Source organism: Patagioenas fasciata, chromosome 12 (genome assembly GCF_037038585.1).
Source record: "Patagioenas fasciata isolate bPatFas1 chromosome 12, bPatFas1.hap1, whole genome shotgun sequence".
NCBI classification, from domain to species: Eukaryota; Metazoa; Chordata; class Aves; order Columbiformes; family Columbidae; genus Patagioenas; species Patagioenas fasciata.
Genome location: NC_092531.1, coordinates 15,770,770 through 15,796,315, shown reverse-complemented (window position 1 = coordinate 15,796,315; position 25,546 = coordinate 15,770,770). Strand labels below are relative to the sequence as shown.

The window sequence follows — 25,546 nt, the reverse complement described above, 5'->3', positions numbered from 1 at the left end:
CTGGGCTTCACTGGGACACAGGCTCATCGCAACAATGTGATCCAAAATGATGAGGAAGAGCTCACAGATGCAAAGCAGCTGTGGGCAGTTCCTGTTGGAGAATGAAGGAAAGGACAAGTCCTGCATCCCCATTCCTGGGTAGGATCAATACAGCAGCCACTTACAGGTGGAGCCAGAGGAGCTTTACTACAAGATCGAGCAATTCACATTCTGAAAATAGGGTTATTTTGGATTTCTCAGGCAGAGGCTTGGTTTCAATTTTTATACACAGGCCCAGATGTTCAAGCTCTTAGAACATGCAGACATAAAGCTCTATCAAGCTGTCAAGAAGCTAGTAGGCAGCATGAAAACAGATGTATTTCACTGCATTCCATCATACATTAAGTATAAGCAGAATAATCTAGTCCAGATCATTTCAAATCACTAATCTGGATGACTGTGTAATGTATCCAATATGCTAAATATGTTGTTTCATTCAGTTTTTCAAGGTGTTCGTGTTGGCCCAGTGCCATACGCCAGACTTTGCTGTGAGTGGGAAAATACCCTGATCTCCAGGGAGTCGCGCCGCGAGGTATGCGCTCTTCCTTCATGGGAACGTCAAAGACAGGATCAGATCCTTACTGCTTATTTTTCATGTAAACTACTGCCCTGGTAGTCACACACCATTACAGAGACTAACTGCTAGAGCACAGACAGAAATCAATGAGAATTTCTCAGGAAAAAGCCCTCCTGGTGATGCAGGACAGCCTCTTCTTGATTTTGTGGGCTCAAGAAATCACTTTATTTCTTGTGTACCTTTGAACAGCTGCCCACTACTCTCATAGGATTTCAGTACGCAACTCTCAGAGGAGATACAAGGCTTGTCATTAGCGATATCACTCTAAGGAGCCGTGGTTTGCTCCAGAGGTCAGCACGGCTTGGGAGAAAACTATTATTTTATTTGAGATGGCTAACATGGAGGCAAAATCAAGAAGCCAGATGTTGGGGGTGAGACAAAGGATGAGGAAACCTGCAAGATCACCTGAGATACAGCCTTGTAGTCCCAGGGCCCAATGCTGGGTTCTCCCGACACCACTTCCAACACTGGAACAGGCTTCCTATGGTGGTGGCCGATGCCCCACACCTGCCAGTGTTTAAGAGGCATTTGGACAATGCCCTTAACAATTGGCTTTAACTTTTGGTCTGCACTGGAGTGGTCAGGCAGTTGGACTAGATGATTGTTGCAGGTCCCTTCCAGCTGAAATATTCTATTCTACATAAACAGAGAACATTCTACTAATTTTCTTCTTTCTTCAAGCTCTTGACCCAATTTGTAGTTTCAGCTGTGCCACCTCTTCACAGCCCATCTCCCATGGGCCAGCCCCAGCAAATCTCACTCTCCCCACAGGCAGCACCATTCACCACACACAACTGCTTACCCTGATGTCAAGAGATACCCCAAGAGACAGTGCTGGGTATTTTGTTTGTTTTTAGAACAGGATTTTAGGAGAGGTTTCCACTGCTGTGCTTTGCAGGCAGATATCCATGAGCTGATAAATCCCCCTGGCTGATTCCCCATCAGCTTGGGCTTCCAACCTCTCCCAGGACTGCTACCCACTCTGCCTACAAAGCCCTTAAAGCAGATGTAAGTACCTGCACAGGGGAGCTCCCTGCCATAAACCTAAACCCTTCTAAATTCCAATCACTCCTCATTTCATGTCCAGACCCCCTGCCTTTCTCCACACAGACAGATTCCTGATTGTACGCGTGCAGGAGCGTGTCATTCAACAGTGTAAGGGGGACAAGAGACAAGAACCATGGCTGGAAGAAACCAGAAACTCTCTTCCTGACGCAACGATAGCCGACACACCACCGCCAAATCATAAGGAAACCATTAGGGCTTGATGGATGCCCAAATTTAAGGAAGTAATTACAGAAGAACAAGCAGCCTTCTCAGCAGCATTGTGCCAGAGCATTTGGAACCAATTCAGCCCACTCCCGCGTCCCTCCGCTAACTGACTTGCCAGCGGTTAGAGCAGCACATGAAGATGTTCACATGTGGTTTCCTCCACGCAATAATTACAGACCGAAATTCTTCAGAGAAACTCGTAACTGTTAACACCCTCTCAGTGGTAGGATGGCTGCAACATAGCTGGAAACCTACTTAGCGATGACACCAACTGTCTTTCCAGGTGCTGCAGCCTGACCTTTACACCACGTGCAATATATACACCAGACGTGTAAGATGAACCAGCACGGGAAACACTCGCCCCGCGGTCTCAGCTCACTGGGCAGTAACGGGGATGAAGCATGAAGTGGGGGATGGAAGACCTCTAAGAAGAAGAATTCTGTTTCAAGGATGCATCTGCCACGACTCTCTCCTCTCTCTCCATCCTGCATCAATGGGCAAATCAACTAATTAGTACAATTGGATGTTAGATCCAGAGCTCCTTATGGGAAACGCCAAGCACAGTTAGCCAGGCAGGTAGGCCTGGCTGTGGTGCAGACATTCACTCCTCTGTCCCTCTCCCCTTAGGGAGAGGCGGAGGAGAATACTGACCCAAAATTAGCATGTTGTGAATTAACTCATTTCTGCATTTTGACAGACATATTTCAATAGTGTTCAATTATGAAGCTTCTTAGAAATACACAGGGAAAGAGAGATCATTGTCCTGACTGGAGATTTTCATCTAAGCACTCTTTATAATGACACAATAAAAAACACTAATAGTTTCAGATCCACTTATCAGCGTATACTAAGTATATTAGTGGCCCCTGGTTAAAAATACAATCCCTGCTACACTGGTGTCAGAAATTTCTGTGTTTTAAACTCTCCTTAGAACAAGAGCCCTGTTTCAGAAAGTATTCTGGGTGCTCTTAAAAATGCTCACACGGTCCTGGTCCTACATATCTGCAGCCAAGTAGATAACTCGGCCTCTTGGAAACACCCTGGGACCACTATGAGGTGCCAGAGACAGACCCTGTGTTTCCACACCAACAGTTCAGAGGATGTAACCAGCTAACCTAGTCGAGTCAGCTCGTACTGCTTCACTTTCTTCTTCAGTTTTATGGGTCCTACATCCCAGCCCTCATCTTCAGCACCATCCAAAGGGCTTTCGTCACTGGACTCCTCCGGGCCCACCTCTCGGTAGTAGAGTTTGTAGCCAGATATCTGGGCATGGTTGGCTGGGGGCTGCCATGTTATCAGGAGAGACTCCATCTTCGCTCGGACTTTTAATTCTGTTGGGGCAAAGGGAACTAGAAGAAGAAAAGGAGAAAAATGTTCAGCTGCTTGTCTCCATTTCCCTGTTCGACTGAATCCTCCCTGAGCTGGGCAGTGAGGGAGGGGCGTCACGAAAGGCTGTTCTGTGAGTCGGATGTCTCCACTGTCAGACAGTGGTGCAGTTATGCTCTGCTATTGATTTACCAGCTAGGTGATACCTGAAAAAAAAAGGCCCGAAACCACTATGGGAATTTCTCAATGTATGCTGAGATACAGCCATCTCAAGTTGTGCCAGGGGAGGTTTGGACTGGATATTAGGAACAATTTCTTCCCCAAAGAGCTGTTGGGCATTGGAACAGGCTGCCCAGGGCAGTGGTGGAGTCACCATCCCTGGAGGGGATGAACAGACGCCGAGATGAGGTTCTCAGGGACATGGGGTAGTTCCAGGGGTGGGTTAATGGTTGGAATTGATGAGCTTGAGGGTCTCTTCCAACCAAAATGGGGACTGCACGCTTGCTTGCTTTTCTTTCTTTCTTTCTTGCGAATTTTCACAGCTGCACATGGAGGTAGGAAGAACCCACTCTCCAGGCAAGCAGCAAGATGTACAGGGGCTGCTCCACAGAAAACTAAAGGTGGGCACTCGGGTCTAACCAAAACCAACAGTTATAATTTCCTAATGAAAGCAAACATCTGATCATGACTCAAGTTCCCCAGTGTCCTGCACCCCCTCCTCAAATCCCAGGCATCACCCAGCTCCTACCGTGCGTCTGGTTGTCTCTGTCCGGAGTCCGATGCTGGGTCCACTCCGAAGGGGCTCCGTAGCCCACACTGGTGCTGGCTGCGATGCGAACTTTGTAGACTTTGTTGGGATGGAGCGAGTAGAGAGTGATTTGTGTCTCATTTCCGCCCACTTCAATGGAAGTGACCTGATCTGCTGAAACCAAGGCGAAACCCTTGAAAACACGTTTCTTTTCCATAAAATGGAAACAGAACCGAGTAGCCACAAAGCCCAGCTACCACCACGTGGTCTGCACGCCCTGGGCTGGCTTGGCTTTGCCCAGTGCGATCTCATGCCACCAGTTAAAACTAGAACTAAAGACTGGGCAGAGCTGATATCCCAACTGACAACACGCATTCATAACTACAGGGTGCCTTAAGCACCACTGAGCCTGCCTGGAGAGGAGCTGTCAGAAACCCTGATGCTGCCGATGTGATGGCAGAACACAAGCACAGCTGATGGTAAATTCCAGTGCTTTCACTGCTGTATTTAAATCCCTGCTTTAATTTGAGCCAGAACTGTCCAGCAGCCCCACTTTCTGCAAAATTCACACCTCAGCCCATGTCAGACGGAGGTTTTATCACTCCCTCTTCAGCCCACCCAAGTTCATAAGGGAGATAACAGGAAATTTAAACTGAGAATGGCCTGGGATTTTCACTGTAACAACAAATTGGTCTTGCTGAAGATTAATATTGCCTGTTTGGTGAATGTAGAGGTCTTGCTTTTCAGCTTCACCTGGTGTAAACTCAGCTGGGAACACTGTAACAAGGTATTGCTGAGTGTGATCCCAGACTGCAAATGTTTCCAAGGTTTTACAACACCACAGAGCCATGTGCAGACTTCAGGGCAAAAAACCAAGAGCCAGGAGTCACAGCGCAGACTGCTAATCCAGATCAAACACACGGGAACATGTGCAGCACTTCATCACAGGCCCAATACTTCTCTTAGTAAGAATCATGACCCTGGGAAGTGAAAAGCTCCAGAGCTTTGACAGTTTTAAGAGCAAATACTCAGAAGGATTTGCAAAGCAAGCACATGTGGAACTGGAACATCCAGGATAGGGAAACTTTACCATCCATGCTGAGGGCTTTTTAGAGTGTCTGGCAGTATAAATAAGACTGGATAAAACTCAGCAATAGAGCAACACAGCCTGATCAGGATACTTGATTTTTTTTTCCCCAAGGATCACTTCAATTAGACTCTATTTGTAAAGGAATTGAATGCATTTACCCTTCTTTCCCAACCAGCATAAAGCTCTTCCCCCAAAATACACAGTGCAGATGGCACCAAAGGGTTGCTCACATAGCTGTGACGTGACCATCAAGAGCAGAGCCAGGCTAAGACTGAGCTGTTCTCCCCTGGGTAAAAAAGGGGCTCCCCTGTTTTCAGCCTCAACATGACATGTTGTTAACACTGCTGGACCAGAAGACACAACCCCCCAAATAGTGTTTCCCTCACCTTCCTTGAGGGTGCAATAGTCAATCTTGTACTTGGTTATCTTGCCATTACTCAGCTCTGGAGGAGGCGGCAGCCACGTCACACGGATGTCACCAGGAGTCATGCTTGACAGGGACAGCTGAGGAGCAGCACTAGGAACTGGGCAAAAGCAACAAGGAGAAGTCAGCAAAGACCAGGACAGTCATAGAATAGAATCACAGAATCATTCTGGTTCGAAGAAACCCTCAAGATCACAACCTAACTCTACGACTACCCCATGTCCCTGAGAACCTCATCTCCGCGTCTGTTCAACCCCTCCAGGGATGGTGACTCCACCACTGCCCTGGGCAGCCTGTTCCAATGCCCGACAGCCCTTTGGGGAAGAAATTGTTCCCAAGATCCAACCTCAACCTCCCCGGCACAACTTGAGGCTGATTCCTCTTGTCCTGGCTCTCGTTACTTGGGATAAGAGACCAACACCCTCCATGCTCTAACCTCTAAAGACACTAAAGGAAAGAGCTCCCAGATTCAGACTTCAGTCTGGGAATCCCCATTCCCTGGAGAATCCCAGCTCTGTGCTGCAGGCAGCTTTCAGGCTTTCAACTCAGCTTCAGACACACACACGTGGGACGACACAGTTCGCTATGTTGGGAGTATTAAAAGCACATCATGTAGCCTGCAGCACAGCAGGGACTTGCACAGGCCGGCCAAAACCTTCCTGCCTCTGTCTAGTAGTCTGTTGAAAGATCTACATGTCCCTGTTGGGCAGCTGTTCCTCTGGCCCTCTGCCTTTACTGCTCACAAAATGCTATCTGATAAATAATAAAATCAACATAAACTACTGGTTCTTAAGGGATCCAACCTCCAGGCTGTTCCCACCCCTATAAATTGCAATAGATGTCTTTCTTCAGAATTAAAATCAAGCCTGGTCTAGAGTCAAGAACGGAGCAAAATCACATTAGCTACGTGAAAAGCCCAGGGGAGCTGACTGCAGTTCCTACAGGATTCTCATGGGCCCTGGTGTCAGCAAGGTAATTTTCGTGCTCTTCATCCCCCAAGCTGACCATCAGTCCAGGGTGCTTTGGTTTTAGTTGGTTTGTTGTTCATTTATTTGATTTTTAAAGGGCTTCTGACAAGAAGCTCTAGAAGCAGCAAGCAGGTTTCTAGGAGCTGATATGAATCTCCATAGCATATTCAGCACTCACCATGAAACTGGCCAAGAACATTTTTTAGGTAACAGTACCCATCTAATTCAACGCACCGTCCTCCAGGGTCTGAACAACAATGGAAGAGGATGTCCGGCTGGCTCCGAGCTGAGAATACGCGACCACGTAGAAGACATAGTTGGTGTTGGGTTCTAGGTCCTTGACTTGCAGCTCAGTGGTATCGTTATTGACAGCAAACTGATATTCCACGTTATCTGTTCCTAGAGCCAAGGAAACACTGATCAGCAGGTCAGTGAACTGCCAAGACATTCCTTGAAAAGTCACTTAACTCACAAGAGCCATACTGTAAATCCACTTAAAAAAAACACTGTTTTCTCCAATTTCCCCAGCAACTGCAGAAAACCCATCTCTTATGTGAATGCTTTGTTCAGAAACACACAATGCCTCAATGTTAACATGTCCATTTTGACACAAGCTCCTTAATCCATGCTAAGGCAGCTGAAGTTACCAGCTTCGTTTTCAGAGGAGCTCTGGCAACAGTTCAGCAGGAGTACTGGCTTGCTGGCTGTTTGGGAAGAAGGATCCCAAGAGACCCGAGTGCCTCACTTCAGATTATGCATGTGAATAATTTAGTGATTACCCATGTAGACAACGTAGCTATTTAATATCTCCATTAATAATCACACCCTTTGCATATAAAATCAATGCGTTGGAGGAAAAAGTAAAGAATATAAATTAATTCCCAGAAGGGCCTGGTCCCACTAGAATCCAGACAGCTCAGCTATGCGGACACGCTGCTGCTGGGCAGCAAGTTAACGTATGATAGACAATCCACAGGCACTGTCACAGGCTGATGCTGAGACAAGAGAAAATTCCTTTTCCTGCAATGGAAAGAGCTAAACTAACTAAAATTGTCACTAGCCAGGAGAGAAAGTCAACCTGTGCCTTGTGTCTTGTACCTGCAACGCAGCTGTGCTGCACAGGCAGGTGACACCTACCCACAGCTCGCTGGTAGTGCAAGGAGAAGCCGATGATCTGCTCGCTGTTGTACTCTGGCCGCTCCCAGGACACGAGGACCGTGGTGCTGGAGAGGGACACAGCTGACACCTTCTTGGGAGCGCTGGGCAAACCCTCTCGTACAATGACCGAGAGCTTTGCGGTGGCACAAGCCATGCCCAGGCTGTTCTCAGCCACGCACTGATAGTAGCCAGCATCTTCCAACCCAATCTGATTGATGACGAGGCTCCCGCTGCTCTGTACCTTCACCCGCCCGTTGGAGAGGATGGTCTCGCCGTTCTTCAGCCAGTGAATGGTCGGGGCTGGTTCACCCTCCGCCTTGCAGACAAACCGAGCTGTGCTGGCTCGAGTGCGAGAGATGGTTTCAGGAGCCTGGGAGATTGTGGGGGTTGCTGGGAGGAGAGAGGACAAATTAATGCAGGAAGGAGGAGGAAGAGATAGCAGAGCAAATCCCTTCTCCTCCCCACTCAGTGCTATGTTTTATTCAGTAGCAGCTTTGCTTACAAGATAGGATTTGCCAGGCAGACTCTAGAGGCTTAATTTAGACTCTGTCCAAAAGGAAAAATAAATTCTGTATCAATCATGTGCTGCGTTCCCTGATCCTAGGCTGTTCTCCCTGCTGGCTTCCACGATACTGAAAGTTAATTGCTAATACAGATTTCCATGGGGGAACCCTGAAGAACAAGAATAAGGCATAAAATGGTTCAGTAAATACAAGGAACTAAACCCCAAATTGAAGAGGTAACACTCCCACCAAGAGCTATCCCAATCCAGGGCCTCCTGGCTCCCATCTTACACAGTACAGGCCACAGATGCAACCTCTTGGGGATCTCCTGGACGCTGGTCCAGGGAACCCACAGCTACCTGGCCAGCGTTTCTACCTGCAGCATTTATCCCGCTCTCTACTCACCGAGGACGCGGAGCTCAGCTGCGGCCGTAACGAACTGCCTGGTCTGGGGTTTGTTGGCGCGGCAGACGTACACCCCGGAGTGATGGGGCTGGCTGGAAGGAATGAGGAGATTTGTCCGGCCCAGCACAATCACGTCTGTGGAAACAGGCTTTCCATCTGCAGGCAGAAACGGGCACAAATGTGGGAGGGAGCCCCAAGCTGCCCTTTAGAGGTGCTTGTAAACAACACGTCAGCTGGGGAGCAGAGAGACCCCCAAATCCCAAACTGCAGCCCACAGGAGGATTCCTGCTGGGACACTCCTCAGTGCTTGCCTTAGCATCAACCAGCCCAAGCCAAAACTGAACCAAGGCCTAGTTTAACCTGTAATAACCAAAAAAGCTCTGCTATGTATCAGAAGAGTCTGTTTGCCTGCAATGATACCTCCAAGGAATACGCAGGTTGAAGGGAAAACTATGCTAACACACATTTTGGAAAGGAACCCATGGCCACCTCTGGCACAAGTTAGCAGTTTGGGAGAGGCAGCCAATTTGTGCAGTGCCTGTGCAACACCCAGACCTTGGCTCTCTCCAGCTGCACAGTCACAGGTGTCTCTCAGCAAAAACTCTTCAGCTTAGGCTTTATCTGGAGACAGAAGCAAGATGTCCACCTCCACTGTGAGCAGCTGCACCTACTTAGCACCATCAGCAGGGAATGCAGCTGAGATCAGACCCTCTGCCCCCTCTATCCATTTTGGGAGCATCTTCAAATGGCCACACAGTTCAGCAGCTGCACGTTCAGAGGAGGAGAAAATCTGTGCACTCCCTGTCTGCACTGGAGAGGTTTGAAAATCTGACTCCAGATGGTGGCAATTTGCTGACACCACCAAGGCGGGCAGGAGGTACCTGGAGGTATAGTCCTTGGTGTTACCCACTTGACTAATTGTCCAGCAACCCAGGCTGCTCCTTAAGGAAGTCTCGGGAAGAAACACACCGGTACAACAAAGAATTGCTAGCACAGTTAATCCATCTTTTCTAATCTGAAGAGTCCACACCAGGAAGCAGAGGGGGAGTGAGCAAACACTTTAAAATAAAACATGCAAGGAACTGTTTCACCAGCCTTTCCTTCCTTTTCCCTCCGTTTGCCCCCATCCACAAAACTTTCATAATGGTAGTTAACTCTAATAACATCTACTAAGGGCATCAGTAGCTCTCACTAAAGCAATGAATAAGTGATCTAGTACTAGAAAGCCAAGTATTCATGATTGTAAAGTGCACGGGATAAACCAGAAACAGTTCTGCCAGAACATCTAATCCTTGCTGGTTTGATTTCCAAAGTTGTATCCTCTGAGATTTTTTGCTCCTTTTTTGTGGGGAAGAGGAAATATTTGTATACACTAAAACCACTGCCTGTGGACACGTCTGGGCTGAAGACCAACCACAATAAATGGTTACAGGGGAGAGGAGTCTTAAATCATAACGTGGATTTATGAAAATGGCCAAGAGCCTTTTCTAGGGGAGATTTGACTCCTGAGCTGAAAACGCCTTCAGTTGGAGCTTCTGAAACACGTCTGACGGTTGTGACACTCCGAAGCGCCACTAGCACCCTACTCGTGACATAGGCTATTGGCCCTGGGTAACATATGTCAGTCTGGCTCATGTGTAGACCCCTGACGAGACGAAAGCATCTTCTCGATCCTTCCATTATCAATCTGACCACAGAAAGATTTTTGAATAAAAACCTCCCAGCAACACTCCCAGCCACTCCAATGATTAACAGATCTTATCTGGTTTTATAATCCTGCAAGATAATACAAGTTTTTTCTCCAATGCAGTGGCAGATTCCACAGAACCCCCACTAACCTTTGAGTCCCTGGAGGAGTGGCACAGACCCGACCCCATCTCATGACCTTCACTGCTCAAGCTCAAACAATGAGGATGACTAATTTAGATCAAAAGGCATCCAGGAACTAGAACTTCATATATTTCACAGGTCAAACAGTTATGAAGTGAGCAGCGTGCTTTGTAACTTTCTAGATTTAATTAGTCATTCCAGTTCAGCAAGGACACCCTACACTGTGACGCCACCTGCGTCATTAGGTACTGATGTGACGAGCATACTTCCTGTCCCACAGATTCTTCCTCCTTTTAACAGTATTTTTTAAAATAAACTGTTCACAGGCTCCTCTTGACAACAAAAGCTTAATTCTGTCCCTCACGCTCACCCTGTCGTATCCAGGAGACGAAGGGGGTGGGATCAGCGGCCGCCATGCACTCCATCACCACGCTCTCCCCGGCCACCACGGTGGTGTTCTCCGGAGCGGCGACGATGGTGACATCTCCTCCTGCTGGCTGGGAACCTAGTGCCAGAAATAAAAAGAAGAGTCTGTCCTTCTGAATTGCCAAGTCCTTAGAAAACCACAGAACGTAGAGCCCAGGCACCTCGGTAGTCTCATGTGTAGTAAAAGCCCCTGCCTAGTTGGAAGAGAAAAGTGTGTCTTATTTCTACATTACTACATTATTTTCATGAAAAAAAAAAAAAAGAACAAAGTGGTGCCCTGCAGATTTCCTGTAATATTTCCTATAATCATGCTGGCCCTAGGAAGAATTATGAAGATTTTCACATGGAAAATAAGTAGAGTTTCAACCTAGCAACCTTATCAACTGTTCCTAAATGGATGTTTGTTAACTAGATGAAACAGCATGGCTATCCTCAGAGCAAGAGCAACACAAGGCGCTATAACAGCTCAGCAAGAAGCTGGTAACCTGGCTAGGGACATTCTGACATCCAGGTGCTGTCCTGTAAACTGCAACAAAGAGAGGGGAAGCGTCTGTGTCCAGGCACAGAGACTAAATCAGTCATGACACATCTGGAGGAGAGTGCGCTATTCAGCTCCTACACGCACAAACAGCCAACACGTAAACCAAGCAGCGTTTGCAGGTAGATCTATAGGCTGCGTTGCACAATGTCTTGAGAATGGGATGGGGATTTTTTTGCTTGAAATGAACCTTCTGCCTGCGTCTGCCCACTGCTGAGCAGAGGTTAAGGGAAGGTTAAGGAAATGCCTTTGCAGCAGCCAAATTTCTGTTGTCAGATGAAAACAACCCAGCGCTCGTGAGCCGACCAGACTGTTCGTGACCCTCAACAGTAGCAATGCTGTTCTTCCAGCTCTCCCAGAGATGTTTAACTCCAGGGGACGCTTCTGTTGTTGTCCTTATGAAGGGAAAGATAACTGCAGAGGAGTCACGTAGTACAAGTAATTCTTAGGCCTGCCCCAGGGGCTTCCATGATCTGGCAGAGAAAGTTGTCAGCAGCAGGTCTCAAACAAATAAAAGCAAAGACCTTTTTGCACAATACAAACCATCTTAAAATGCTGCAAAGTTCAAAAACCAAGAGGTTCAGACAAGCTCATGAAGGAGACATTTACCAGGACTGTTAAATACAAAGGTCTCACTTCAGTCCCCAGCCTGAGATGCTCCCACATCTCTGTCAGATGCTGAGGGAGGTGTCCAAGGAAAACACCACATTGCCTCCCTGCCCAGCTTGCTGGTTTTGGTTTTTCTTTTATATGCTTTCCTCTAGCATCTGCTGTAGTCACTTTTGGAGATGGCACTGCACTGGCTGGACCTCTGGCCTCACCCACACCGGCCATTCCTGTGACATCCAAGCAACACCCATTCTTACTTGATTTTTTTGTGAATATAAACCAGAGAAGCTTTGGTTTCAGCACGGCAGGAGGCCGCACACTGCTGCACCAAACGCGCCATGCTCAGCCCATCCCCAGGCTCGTTGCCATTTACTCCAGCACAGAACTCTTGCCAAAGAGAGCTGGTTCAACACCAAAATCTTCTTGCAGTCCACACAGACGTGGAAGGGATTTCCATCTGTAGCATGACATGAGCACAACTTAAAAGGAGCTGGCAAAATAAATCCCGGAGGCATCAAAGGAAAACAGGAGGGAGCTGGAGCCGGTGCATGTCCAGCAGATGGAAGCAGAGACCGAGGAGCATCTGTGATCCCTGCCCAGGGCAAGGGCTGGACCCCCCAGAACTCCAACCCCAGCCACAGCAGAGCAAGGTGAGGAACAGAACAGGGACAAGAAGAAACAACATCTGACTACGGATTCAGGGGCCTTGTTGAGACGCAGATCAAAGTCCTGGACGCTCTTAACTGCAGCATCAAGGCTTAGCTTGACGACTACTGAGACAGAAAACGCACGTAATGTAAAAACAGGCACAAGAGCTTCCACAACAGACATGTAAGCTGAAGGATCAGAGAAACGTAAGGCTCTTTGGAACAGCAGCTTTCTTTTAACTCCAGCTCCGGTTCAGCAAAGCACTGAAATAAATCCACAGGCAATCATTAGTCCTGCAAAACAACCGAGTGCAGGGACTCCAGTGAGACCCAGCTCGACGGGAAAGGCTGCTCAGCACGTTGCTAACGCGAGGCCCCGACCCTTTCTCTTACCCAATGCGGCAGCGAGAGATGAGGCAACATCAGAGGAAGAACATGGAGAAGGAGCTTTTCAACCAGGATTTGGAAGGAAACACATAAGAAGGCACCAGAAGCAAAAGAAAAGGTTTTTATAGCAGCCTTTACAGGACAGCCACAGTGCTGGAAAAACCTAAGGTCCTGGGAGCAGGAATGTACGGGGACAGACTTCCAGTTCACCCCAGAAGCGAGCTTCTGTACCTGACACCAGCAGCTGCCAGCATACCTGCTGGGCAGGACATGGCTGAAACGTGGCTGTGTGTGTAAAGCTGTCCTTTTCTGCAGTGCTAGGGGAAAAACATAAATTTAGAGTAAAAAAAAAGAACACCAGACAGATGGCAATATATTCCCTGCCAGATTTGCGAGCAGCTTTCTCTACCAGGCTTAGGGCAGGGGAAGGAAAAAAGCTCCTGGAGCCTGACTTAAACACCCATCTGTTGAATTCAGCTGCGCATCCCCCAGTGCCGGCTGGCAAAGGCACTTTACAGGTGAAAGAAACTTCACATGAAGGCACTTCCCCACATCTGAGATGATGTCACTTGGTCCCTAGACAGCTGCCAGGCACTAGGAGAGGGGTTTTATGCCCTCACTCTGAAATGGCCCCAAGAGCCTTTAGCCCAGCTCTGCGATCTGGTTTAACAGAGCCACCAAGAAGCAATACCATAAACCACAGCCTATATATTCACCTTTCCTTGGGACCCTGCATTTCTCCTGGCTGGGGAAAGAGCGACAAAATGCTTCACCACCCTCACCCTAGGCAGCCCCATGTGCTCCCCGCTGCCCGTCCTGCACCCTGGGTGCTCAGGAATGCACCTGTGCTGTCCCTTCTGTGGCACTAAAACCTTTCACAGCACTGCCATTTAAAACTTGAGCTTTGAGATTTTTTCACCCTTCTCCCAGTTTGATTTTGTCTCTCCGAGTAGCAAAGCTGCTCTACAAAAAAGCTTTGCACAGCCCGAGGCGCAACCCATGGATTCGTATCAAACCTTGCTATCACTGACAGTCTTTGTGGACTTTTTGCCCTTCTCAATCAGATGGATCAATTTTACTCTCTTTTACTGAAAAAAACACCTGTAGTGTGCCAAACACGGCTCTGGGATGACTCAGAGCAGTGCACTAGGACTGAGAGAAATCCTTTGGGCATGGAAGGAATTAGAGATGAAGGTTCTTCTGCACAGTTCGTCAACCTGCACACACATTCATGTTTGCACAGGGAGACACAGAGCAAGAGACAAGACTTACTGATAACCTGCAGAAATATTTCAAAATATTCCCCCAGGTTTTATTGTTTATGAACAACTCACTACAGCAGACTTCTCAGTTTATGTGTTTTTCCATAGGAAAAAGGAAAGTTTGGGCAAATTCAGGGGTTCCACTTTTTTGTACTGTTGCTCTCAGGGGCATTTCTCAGCGTCAGGGCCAGGCAGTGGGCAGGCACAGAGGAAACACAACAAATTTCTGATGATCGAGTGTAGTATAAAACCAAAAAGAGGTGGGGAGCAGAGCACAGGGAACCTCAGGACAGCAAGCGAGCACACCAGACACATCTCAGCACACAGGCTGCCCAACCTCTAGAAATCCAGTCTGCACCATTTCAACGTGAAAAGAAACTGCAAGCAGGGATGTGAAGGGAGGCACCATGGGGAGCTGCTTTGAGACAAAGCTCAAAATGTTTATTTGAAGTTATAGCTTGAGTTATAACATGCACGAGCGACTCCAAACTCCAAGAGTTTATAGCTTGGGTCTGCATCTAACGCATCCATAATTCATCAGCCATCCTTCTCCTGCCTCCCTGCTCTTGTTAGCACGTAGTATCAGCAAAGAACTCAGGCGGTGCAACAGGAGGAAAACGTTTTTTGTTCAGCCAATTTGTGATGGTCGTTTGCAGCGACAAGAAGACAACTTCTTGGATGGGGACTAACACCTCTCTCCTGACTCTGTAAACATCCAGCTTCAGCGAAAGTGCTGGAAGGTTAAACATGACTTGCATGCTGACACATTCAGCTCTTGGCTGTCAGCAGTTCAAGATTTGGAGATATCCAACCATCAAGCAACGATCCTCTGTTCTGCGAACTTTCTCACTCTCTCTAGAGGAGGAGCATGAAACCTTATTCATCCCCGCGAGCCTCCTCGGGGAATAGATTCTAGCACCGAGCAGCCGTTCATTAGAGAAAGTCAATGCTGTCACTGCTGTTATTCTGCAGACAATAAAGGAGCAAATTGCCCATTGCAAAAACGCACACCTTCAAAAAAAGCAGGCGCTGTGGTTGCAGAGCATGTCCTGCTCTCGCTCCCCAGCAATCTCCCTTTTCTCAGACAACTCACAGACCTCCCGGGGCTGGTCAGAGAGAAAGCTGCCAGTAACCACAGAGGAGAAAAAACATCCTCCACACCTGCCTTCCTCCTCCCTTTACACTTTTCTGGAAACTGATTTACAATTTATTGTTACCTCTGGGCTAGACCCAGGCCAGGAGATAACTAGGCAGGACACGTGTCTGTGTCCTAATGCTTTGGCCCATCTGCTTTGGGACAAAATAAGCAAGGTCAGATCACAAACCTGAGCACAGTTAGCAACAAGTAATTCTTCTTTTGTAACTGTTCTCACCTGAACACAGCTGCAATGCTCAGCTTTGCAAACAGGACCAGCTAAGCAGCCAGGAAAGCACCAGCACTGGTGATTTTTCAGAAGCAGATGGAGATGTCAAGTGCTGCCCTCCCAATACTCAACGATTCAGGCCTCCCCAAAGCATCCCAAGTCAAACACCACCTCCTCTTCTTCCCAAAACAGCTCTTACAACTACTCATCCTTTCCAAAAATTACCATTTTCTTTTTTGGGTTTTTCTTCCACCTTTGCTATACCAGTCCCTGTAGCAGTTTGGATCCACGTTCTGTTTCCCTCCATCGCTGAGGCTGGGGAGGGATGACTTTCAGTTGCAGGATTTCACCAAACATCTGGTACCGCTTTGATGGTTGTCAGCACTGAAAACTCCTCTGCAGAGAACCAGGCTTTGGTTCCACAAGCCTTGCAGGAGCTTTTAGATGTTCCTCAACAGGAACTCCAGCACTGCCCATGCTTGGGCACCAGCATTGCAAAAACTGTCCCAGTGCGATCAGGTAGCACCACTGCCCATGGCCTTCGTCATTAGAAATGCTCCTTTTTTCCCTTTTCAGGCAGCTGCAGCTGCCCAGGTCAGCACAAGAGTCATCTTGGAAGGGAGGCTGAAAAGGAACCCGCTTGTATTGCACAAGTGAGATCACACTGGCATGTTTGGTTTGGCTTTTTCTGCCCAATAATATAAATTAGCTCAGTAAATCAGTTTTGTATTATCTTTTTACCTCACATCCTCCAAACATTTTGTAAGCAGTTATTTATTTGTCCATGCAAACATTTAATTGCAAAGCTGAACAGGGAATAATTTATCTTCATGTTTGGGAATGGGGACAGAGTCTCTCTTCCTAGTTACTACATTAGTGCTGCAGCAGAGCAGCTACACATCATTTGTCATCTTTAAAGCAGCATACAAAAACATGCATAAATGATTAAAACACAGAAGTTCAATATTTTGCTTAGCGCTATTAAGAAACCTACACCTACAGCACTAGTATCTCAAACTACTATCACAAAGCTCCCAACAAAGTCAGCAAACAGATCTCAAAACACGTGGTGCAACCTACACTTGCAACCTGCTCCCATGATGTCCACATATTTGGAGAATATGGACAAAATGGAGAATTTAATAGATGAAATACACTTCTGGGAGTGTTCATTTACTACCTGGACACACTCCTCAGACCAGCGCCTGACACAGCTTTTGGGGTCTCTCCATGGAACGTGTTACATGCCTAGAGTAACGCTCTAGGAACTGCTTCTGAATTGGCTTTAACAGCCTGTTAAACATTTTCCCCAGCTCTGTGCCTCGTGTCTGAACGCCTGGGGAGCACAGGGACCCCAGTCCAGACAGAGGGGCCATCAAGCAGCCTTCTTTCACTCCCCTCCACTTCTTCATACAGCTGACAGATTCCAGTTCAGAAATTAAATCCTTTAATGTACCAGCTCAGCCAGAAGCTGACACCCTGAACTACATGTAACCAGAAGCCCAGAGCGAGGCTGAGCAGTGGCAGGGCTCCAGAAATCGCCTTGGATTTTTAGAGGGCTCTTCCCCCACCCCCAAAAACCTTTGCTCCTTTAGGGAATGGAGTTTTACACATCCAGAGTACATTTATTTCTGCTGCAAAGCAGCCGGAGCGTGCTTTGCCCACCACTCCACCTCCTGCAAAGCTACGAACATTGGCTCTCTGCGTACATGCATTTGGAACTGCTCTTCATTACGCCAGGAGGGACGGGAGCCAGCCAGACTGCACGACGAATTCCGGCTCGCTTCTCCAGCAAGTGCTTGGAAGCGCCTCCGTTTGTACCGCTCCGAGTGGGAGTCTGGCAAAATAAACAGGAGGTGCCCCACTGCACAGAGCGCTGCTGCTTCTCGGGAGAGTTGGGGTTCTCCTGCTTTTCTGACAGGGGCTGGAGACCTCAGGCCACGCGTCTGAATCCTCAGAAGCTGGCAGATACACTGCAAAGAGTTTCTGGGAGGCAGAAGAAGTGCACTCCACAAGCTGGAACGTGGCAGAGGCAATACCCTGCTTCCCCAAAAATAAGACCAGGTTGATATTAATTTTTGCTCCAAAAGATCCTTACTTTTGTACATGTGTAGCTGCCTGGACACTATTTAAATCGACTTATTTTATGAACTGTAACTATGGCTTATTTTTAGAGTAGGGCTTATATTTTGAGTATCCTCAAAAATCCTGAAAAAATCATGCTACAGCTTATTTTCGGGGTAGGACTTATTTTCAGAGGAACAGGGTAGGAAGCTCAAACCAAGGGTACAGAGGACACAGACCCAACAGGACTGTGTTGGAGCATCACTGATAATGTCACCATTTGAGATAATTATTGATAAGCACGCCTTTAATGATTCTTGGCACACTTTCACAAATCTTAATGCAAACTCCTTGAAGGAAGGCCCTCTGGACAGCAGGGTATAAACTTCCAGATCAGATGAGATGCCCCCTCCAAACCAGTGAACACCAAATGACCCTGGGGACCTGAGCCTGCCAGCCTCTGGGATTCAGTGGGAACATCCCCACATTTTAACCATCGTTACCCCAGCTCTCTTTGTTGCTTTCCTAGGCCAGCAATCACCTGCCAGGATGATGCAGGAGAAATCTCCAAGAATAAAAGCTGTGAGGCAGGTAAAGATCCTCTGTTACCTCTTGGCACAGAAATGAGACTGAGATACGGTCAACAGACGATTCTTCTGGCTCACAGGTCACAAGCCCCGAAATTCCCCATTGCTCAGTCTCTCATCTTGTCTCTGTGCCCGGAGCCATTTCACTCCAGGAACTTCCTCCTTGTGCTCAGAGGCTGATGTTTCCCAGGGGCTGACACGTATTTCATCAGATCTATTTGCAATTCAGATTTATTTGCGACATCAGATCTATTTGCAATTCACGTACATGTAGTGACAGCAGAGAGGGAACAGGTTGAGGCCCTGGGCTGTGCAGAAGGACACAACCTGCTTGCTTTGTGACCAGGACTTGTGCTCTGCCCCATTCCATCTGCCAGCGAGGGTCATTCACGTCACTGTCACGCATGGCTTTGAAGAAAGAAACATTACGGGAAGCCACCTCATAGCGTGGTCTCCCTGATGCCACGTACACAGAATGCTTCCCACAAGCTAAACTTCGAACACACAACATGCCGGGAGCCCACAGTAACACAGTCTGGCAGCAAACGACGACTGCCAACTTGGAAGGAAGAATGAAAAGCAGATGGATGCATCTGCATTAACTCAGGACAATGCAAATCTGTTTTTCTAGGAAAAATCTGGAAGGAAAGCTGGGCTTTCCACAGGAAAAGTTCATTAGTGATATCCATAGATGCTGAGTGCTGCAGAGAGCTCTGACCACTTCCTTATCCATCCTTTTTCACTTTTCCTGCTTCTTGCTCTCATCCACAACCCACGTGGCATGGGCCCTTGGCTGCACTGGAAACAGAGCAGGGCAAGAACATCTCTTAGTCACTGAAGGCAAACTCCCAGCCATATCCTGAGTGATCCTGGCATCTGAGATATCCAAGCGAGGGCTCAGAGCAGCACAGCTCAGCGCTGACTCAGCCTCCCCTGTGATCTGGGCCAACTTGCCCCATTCTTGTTCCTTAGCACCTCAGCCTGTAGATACCTGTGAGTCTTTGAGACAGAGACAAGTTTCCTCCATATGTCTGTCCCTCATCTAAAGCAACGGGACCATGAGCTTTGTTGTTTTTCTCTGGACACTCGCAACATCTTCTCTCCAGCTGTTAAGATGTTGTAAGCACCGCAGGGCACCACTAGCCCTTGACCTCAGAGAGCTACTGAGGCTCTGCTGTGACACAGACGATTAATAATTGACAAGTGCCATCAGGAAACCAACCACATCAACCTTCCTGTACCACGGGCCGTTGCAAGCTGCTGACCCAATTATAATCTCTATTCTTAGCTCCCTTCAGCCTCACCGTGCAGACACGGCCTGTTCAACAACCTCCAGGAGAGGCCGAGTGTGATCTGGGCAATGCAGATGTGCCAATGCACCCCAGGGTTACAGCACCACCAAAATACTCTTGGAGGAAAGCTGAACATAGACCGCCGCCTAAACCCTGCTTCAGTCAGAGACTTACTAAACACCAGCTCTGATTTCAGGAAGCCTCAAAAGCTCAGCAGATCTGGATTAAGACAAGATGCACATAGAGAACACTGGAGTATCACAAAACGTCCGTGAATCCTGCCATCCCTGGTCTTCAGGAGTCAGAGGCAAAGCTGCCTGTAACACACGAGCCTGGCCATACCTGACAGCTCCAAATATCGTGCACAGCCAACGGCACGCGTGGGAGAGACCAGGTGCCCCTCAGGACCTGGCAAGGGCTCACCTGTTCCCAGCTGTACATCCCTTGTTCTGCTCTATTATCCTTGACACCTCTCTTGCCACTCACTTCGGTGCCAACCCCGGGCTTAGCTGTTCTGCTTAATGGGAGGTGAGGGCTCTGAATTTTCTATCAAACCCTCTGTCACCGCAGGCTGCTAGAGCTGTCAGGAGCGTGGCACATCACAGTCCCACCGAACTTCACAGACAGCTGAGCTGAAACTCCCCCTCCGGCTCCCGGGAAGAAGCTGCTGACACTTGAGCTACGAGAAGCTTTCCCCCGGCGATGCGAGCGGTGTGATGTGTGCTGGCCCTGTACGAACTCCAGCCGGGGAGAGAGCTGTGTGTTTGGGTGGGTGCCTGACGCATGTCTGCACCAGCCCTTCACAAGTTTCACCCAAAATCTGTGGTCTCCATCCTGTTCCATGCGTGCTTAAAATCACTGGCACCACTAGGCTCAGGAAAAGAGAGATGGAGTGAAGGTTTACAGCTCAGTGCTAGGCAGAAGGTCACTTCTAGCTTTTAAGATCTATTTTTTAAGCTAGAAATGCAGTGTATTTCCTCCTTGATCTTGCCATCCTCTGAATTCCCACTCACCACGGTTCACTTAGCATTCTCTGCCACAGAAGGGGATCAAGAGCATTTTTCACAACCCGGCAGATACATTATGCAAACAGCTTCAGCAGATACCTGCCACACAGGATACCGGAGCTCCAAAACACAGAGTCCTCATGCCTGAGCTTTTGGGATGTCAAGTGGAGATCAGTTCCCCAATTAACTGCTGGGAAAGCGAGAGAGCAAAGAAAAACAGGATGCTACAAGAAGAGAAGGAAAAGGGACAAGAGCTCTGTGCTCCGCAGAAGAGGCACAAGGAACAGGGACACAACAATTACAGGCTGGAACTGGGATGCTGCCTTCTCCAGAGGTGAAGCATCACTTGCTGGTTAAACTGACAGCTCACAGGAAAAACACAGCTGCTTTATCCTGCCCCATGTTTTCTCTCTCTACACATTTCCATGACCCTCTTGCTCACCAGCAGCAGAGAGTTAAACAGTGTCCCATGCCCACAAACCCAGCTGTAGATAGAATCATAAAATAGCTTGGGTTGGAAGGGATCTTCCCAGCTCCCCCAGTGCCACCCCTGCCATGAGCAGGGACATCTTCACCAGCTCAGGTTGCTCAGAGCCCCGTCCAGCCTGGCCTGGGATGGCTCCAGGGATGGTTCACCCACCACCTCTCTGGCCAACCTGGGCCAGGCTCTCACCACCCTCAGGGGCAACAATTTTTTCCTCATGTCTGGCCTGAATCTCCCCTTTTAGTTTAAAACCATCCCCCCTGGTCCTATTGCAACAGGCCCTGCTAAAATAACTCTCCCTCTACAACACCACAGGTTCCTGCTGGAGGAAGACCGAGCCTGACTAGGTGGGACCATCACCTCACTCTGGTTAACACTGCCCTTCACCATCAACACCCAACGGAACCAGCACCCAGGGAGGTCAGACCAGAGCAGCACTGACCCGAACCCAAGCTGCCCTGTCCCCGTATCACTCGGTACCCATGTTCAAAACTGCGAGGGGAGCCCAGCACGTGCTGTCAGGCGGAGAGCCAAGCCAGCATCCAGCACGTCGTTCGCACATGCAGGGACTGCAAATCCACTTGTGGTAACAGCACGTCTGTTTCTGCGAGGTGGTGGCCAACTGCGAGCGCTGCTCACTTCATCAGCACCTTCCCCTTCATCCCCAAAGCTCAGCCCATGCAATAGCTATATTTTCCTACAGCCCTCTGGAGCAGGAACCACCCAGGTCCCAGCACCCAGAGCCAGGCTCTCCCTTGGTACCTGCAATATAAGCACCTACAGAACAAAAAACGTGAAGGTGTTTCAGCTGCCTCCGAGCTCTGTCCCTGTTATCATATTTCATACAAATATTTGGCTGAAAAATACATTTCCTGGGACACTGCTGCAGCAAGCTGCTACAACTGTCAGCGTAAATGATGTTCTGCCAACGGCAATCTCGCGGTGTCATCTCTAATAACACTGCACTAAATCCCAGCTCACCGGGGACGTGCTCATCTGCTGGAAGACTCTTCAGTGGCAGATTCAGTCCAGACCTCGGCGCTGCTGCCCCGAGACCCATTGCCCTCATCTGTCCTCCCCGCTCCTGCATTTATTGGATCACACGGAGCATGACTGCAATAGCACCACACAAACATCCCTGCACAGACGTTTTGTCAGTGCTGGGGGGAGGCTGTTGCACATTCAGATTCTTGCCAGCCTGCTCTGCAGCAAAGGTTTTACCCGTAGACCAGAGCGACGTGTCAGGGCAGTCACAGCTACTCCCCACGCACGGATCAGGAACAGGGTGCAGATGACACAAGGAAGAAAAACCTCCCACCCAGGATCAGGTACGTACCTGTGTCTTCCTCTGCAAGCACACCTGAGCAGACAAACCTCCAGTACCAAATGCCCATTATCACTCTGCAGCCTGACCTATCACTTCGCAGAGGGCAACTGCAAGTCTATTATATTATTCCTATTTACAGCAGCAGAAATTAAAGTGTTAAGGAACTGATTTGTAGCCTGACAAACAAGAGAGGAAAGGAGAACCCAAGAGTCCTGGCTCCCAGGGCCATGCTGTGTTGACTCCTCTACAATGACCATCCTGTAAATGTGAAAAAATAAACACTGTAGGGTTTTCAGCCTACAGGAAGGAGTTGTAGGGGTCAGGATCCCAAAATGGATGGTCTTGTTTTAATCTCTTGTACTTCTCCCAGTCCAGTCAAAACTCTATCATATTCTAAAATTGTGAAGATCTTTAACTTTATTTAGGTCACTTAGGGGGCACCACATCACTTAAATATATTCAAAGGGATTAAAAACCAAGGAGAAGAATATTTTAAAAAGCCCAGACACTGTGCAGCTAAAGATAACAGGATGAACCGCAGGAAAATGAAATTTGGGTTAGCTATGAAGAAGAGAGATTCCAGCAACCATTCAATAGGGAAGATGCAATGGGAGGTAGGGGGAGCCACACTCCTTGTGTCATATAAAACCAGAATGGATTAAATCCTTACAAAAACACACTGTGCTAGCAGAAGCAAAGCCTCTGACGGTTATTTGTGCCACGCTGAGGATGCAAGTCCCACTGCACCAAATGTGGGGCAAACACATCACAAGAGGCAGTCCCTGTCCCCAAGAAAACACACAAAGAGCCAGCATGTGCATGACACGGAGGGGAGAAGTGAAGTGATAGGCAAAGCGACCTGCTGAGACCACACAACATCACATTCCCCAAGCTTTTCTGCTGCTCTTCTTCAAGAGCTGCTTCACAAAGCATGGCAGTGCTTCCTTGGGTATGGCGAGGACCTGGGAACACAACCAGGACACGCAGGGAATTAACTCATTAAATGCAAATTCAGATTAGGGCTCCAGAGACTGTTTCCAGAAAAAAAGCTACAAGAAACAAGACATGGCCTCGTTGCACTGTGCACAGATGGAGCGCCTGGGAAAAGCATCCTGCAGCCAGCTTCTGACGCCCTTTTTGGCAGAGAGGGCTGCGGTGTTCACCCATCATCCTGCCCAGGTGAGGAGTAAACAAACAGAGCTTCCAGATGCATTCAGTACTCCGTCCGCCGAGGAGCAGCAGAAAACCAAGGGGAAAACCCAAGTTCTCCCTATTTCAACAGCAGGCTGTGTTTCAGGGCTGTGTGACCGCTATTCCGCTCTCCGTCTGCTCTCTTCCAGCAAAAAAAACTCCATGGCTTCCCCAGGGAACGTCTGGAAATTTGTACCATGAAGTCTGCACAGCCGAAACATCTGCAGCGCTTCCAGCACCAGCGTGCCCTGCCCCAGCAAGGCCGGCATGTGTTCAGGCACCAGCACACAATCCAGCCTTCCCCATGTGATGGCGAAGTCAAATCGTCAAGGGAAACGACACTTCTGGTGGTTTTAGGCCACGCAAATACAGCAGAAGGGGGTCGCGCTAATTGCTGCCTCTACTGGGAAAAGGCCTTTAATAAGGGAGATGGAACAATTCCCAGTCATCGTATTGGGAACAAGGACGAGGGGAGGGTGGGGGAGGAAAAGGACAACTGGGCAGAAGAGCCACAGGGAAACGGATTCTTTTGCTATGCACAGCCAGCTAAATCCAGCCCTGTCTGGCAGAGGCATGAACACGAGATGTTCCCAGGTCTGAGGGCTGGCAACCCAGCGCACATGGAAGTGTTTGCATTATACCCAGCCCCAAAACCTGTCACGAGCACCCAGACTCAGTCATCACCACACGGTGCTGTCACCAGGACACCAAAGCTGCTGGTACAGCCTCTGAGGAGGCACTCGGTCCTGCTGCACAGACATTTTCCAGGAGCCTTGGCAGTGCAGCAGGACCAGGAGGCTGCACTCCCATCTACACCAGCACAAACAACTCAATACATCAGCGGGCGGGAAGAAGAAATAGTTTAGTTACTCCTGCCTGCAGATACAGGAGGTTTGGTCCCTCAAATTTCTAAATAAGCTGTATTTCAGGCTATTCTTCTTTTGCGTTTGTGGTTCTTTTCCCCCCCTGTGGGATTTTTTGTTTGGTTTAGTTTGGTTTTACTTTTTAAAACTAGCAAAGGATTTCTGCCTGATCAGTTCACTCCAACTATTAGACTATCAGCTGCTTCTGAACGGCAAGGAAAAGACTCTTCAAGCCAGTCTAGGCATCCAAAAATGTGCCTCTGACGGTGAAGCGTTGAAACAAAAAAGGATCAATACCATGCCAGTCACTCATGGAGGAGTTTGCAGCCTGCACAGGTCACTGCAGTTTCCCATCTGTCTCCGAGATATTTCTCCCCAATTATAAAAAGCCCCAGAGATTTAACAGGCATGTTTTTCAGCACTATCAGCTCAATCTGGTGAAAAACTCAACCTCGCATATTTGTTTTTGCAGCCAGCGGGTGGTGTGGTGCTGCAGAAGTGAGATTTGGGCGAGAACTCCAGGCAGAAATCTGCTCAGGCCGGCTGGTGCTCCAGAAGGAACGTTTCCCATTTAACCTCTTCCCTCGCCTCCATTTGCAAAGCAGATTAAACACTGAAGAGTTACGAGATACAATTATGCAGAACAAGTTATGATGCCAAGGACAGCATATTCACCTTTGTAGCTTGATCAATACTTATCAATAGAGCAAACCAGACTCAACGCAGGAGCTGTCTCTGGAGCGTGGAACTGCCCACAGCAAGCGCTCCCCTCGTCTCCGCGCTTCATTAAGCACACAGAGGATCTGGCAGGGGCTGGCAATTAGATACGGAGCATTCAACCGCTCACGAATTCTCTGCAGATTCCACACAGATTACCTCCACGACACAATCCATTGATCAGAGGTGTATTCTCAGGCTCCACAGTTAATTACGCTCCCTGCTGATGGATGAACAGCAAAGCCATTTCTGTGAAAATACATTGGTAGCAGAACGCCAAGCAACGCTATCCGAAACAAAGAGAAAAAGGCCGGGAAGGATTTCAGAGCTTTCAAGGTTAAAGCTGGCTACAAAATAAACCGGGGTCAGCATGAACAGGAAGACAGATGTGGCAAGAGGGCACTGTCCGGAGAGAAGGGACAGCTCAGCCAGACTGACAGC

General features: G+C 48.5%; 1 protein-coding gene across 4 annotated transcripts in view; it reads right to left on the bottom strand.

The window, feature by feature from the left end:
- The window catches only part of IGDCC4 (immunoglobulin superfamily DCC subclass member 4), an 88,400-nt gene that overhangs the window by 20,147 nt on the left and 42,707 nt on the right, over positions 1-25,546 (bottom strand). Inside the window, exons 5-11 of one of the 4 annotated variants that reach the window (XM_071813967.1) lie at positions 10,711-10,845; positions 8,511-8,666; positions 7,543-7,992; positions 6,679-6,843; positions 5,439-5,576; positions 3,963-4,136; positions 3,004-3,237 (exon numbers count right to left, since the gene is read on the bottom strand). In XM_071813967.1, the coding sequence (XP_071670068.1) occupies positions 3,004-3,237; positions 3,963-4,136; positions 5,439-5,576; positions 6,679-6,843; positions 7,543-7,992; positions 8,511-8,666; positions 10,711-10,845 (1,452 nt within the window). The remainder of the gene's footprint in view (positions 1-3,003; positions 3,238-3,962; positions 4,137-5,438; positions 5,577-6,678; positions 6,844-7,542; positions 7,993-8,510; positions 8,667-10,710; positions 10,846-25,546) is intronic. The other 3 variants (XM_071813968.1, XM_065847533.2, XM_065847534.2) reach the window with 3 other exon arrangements.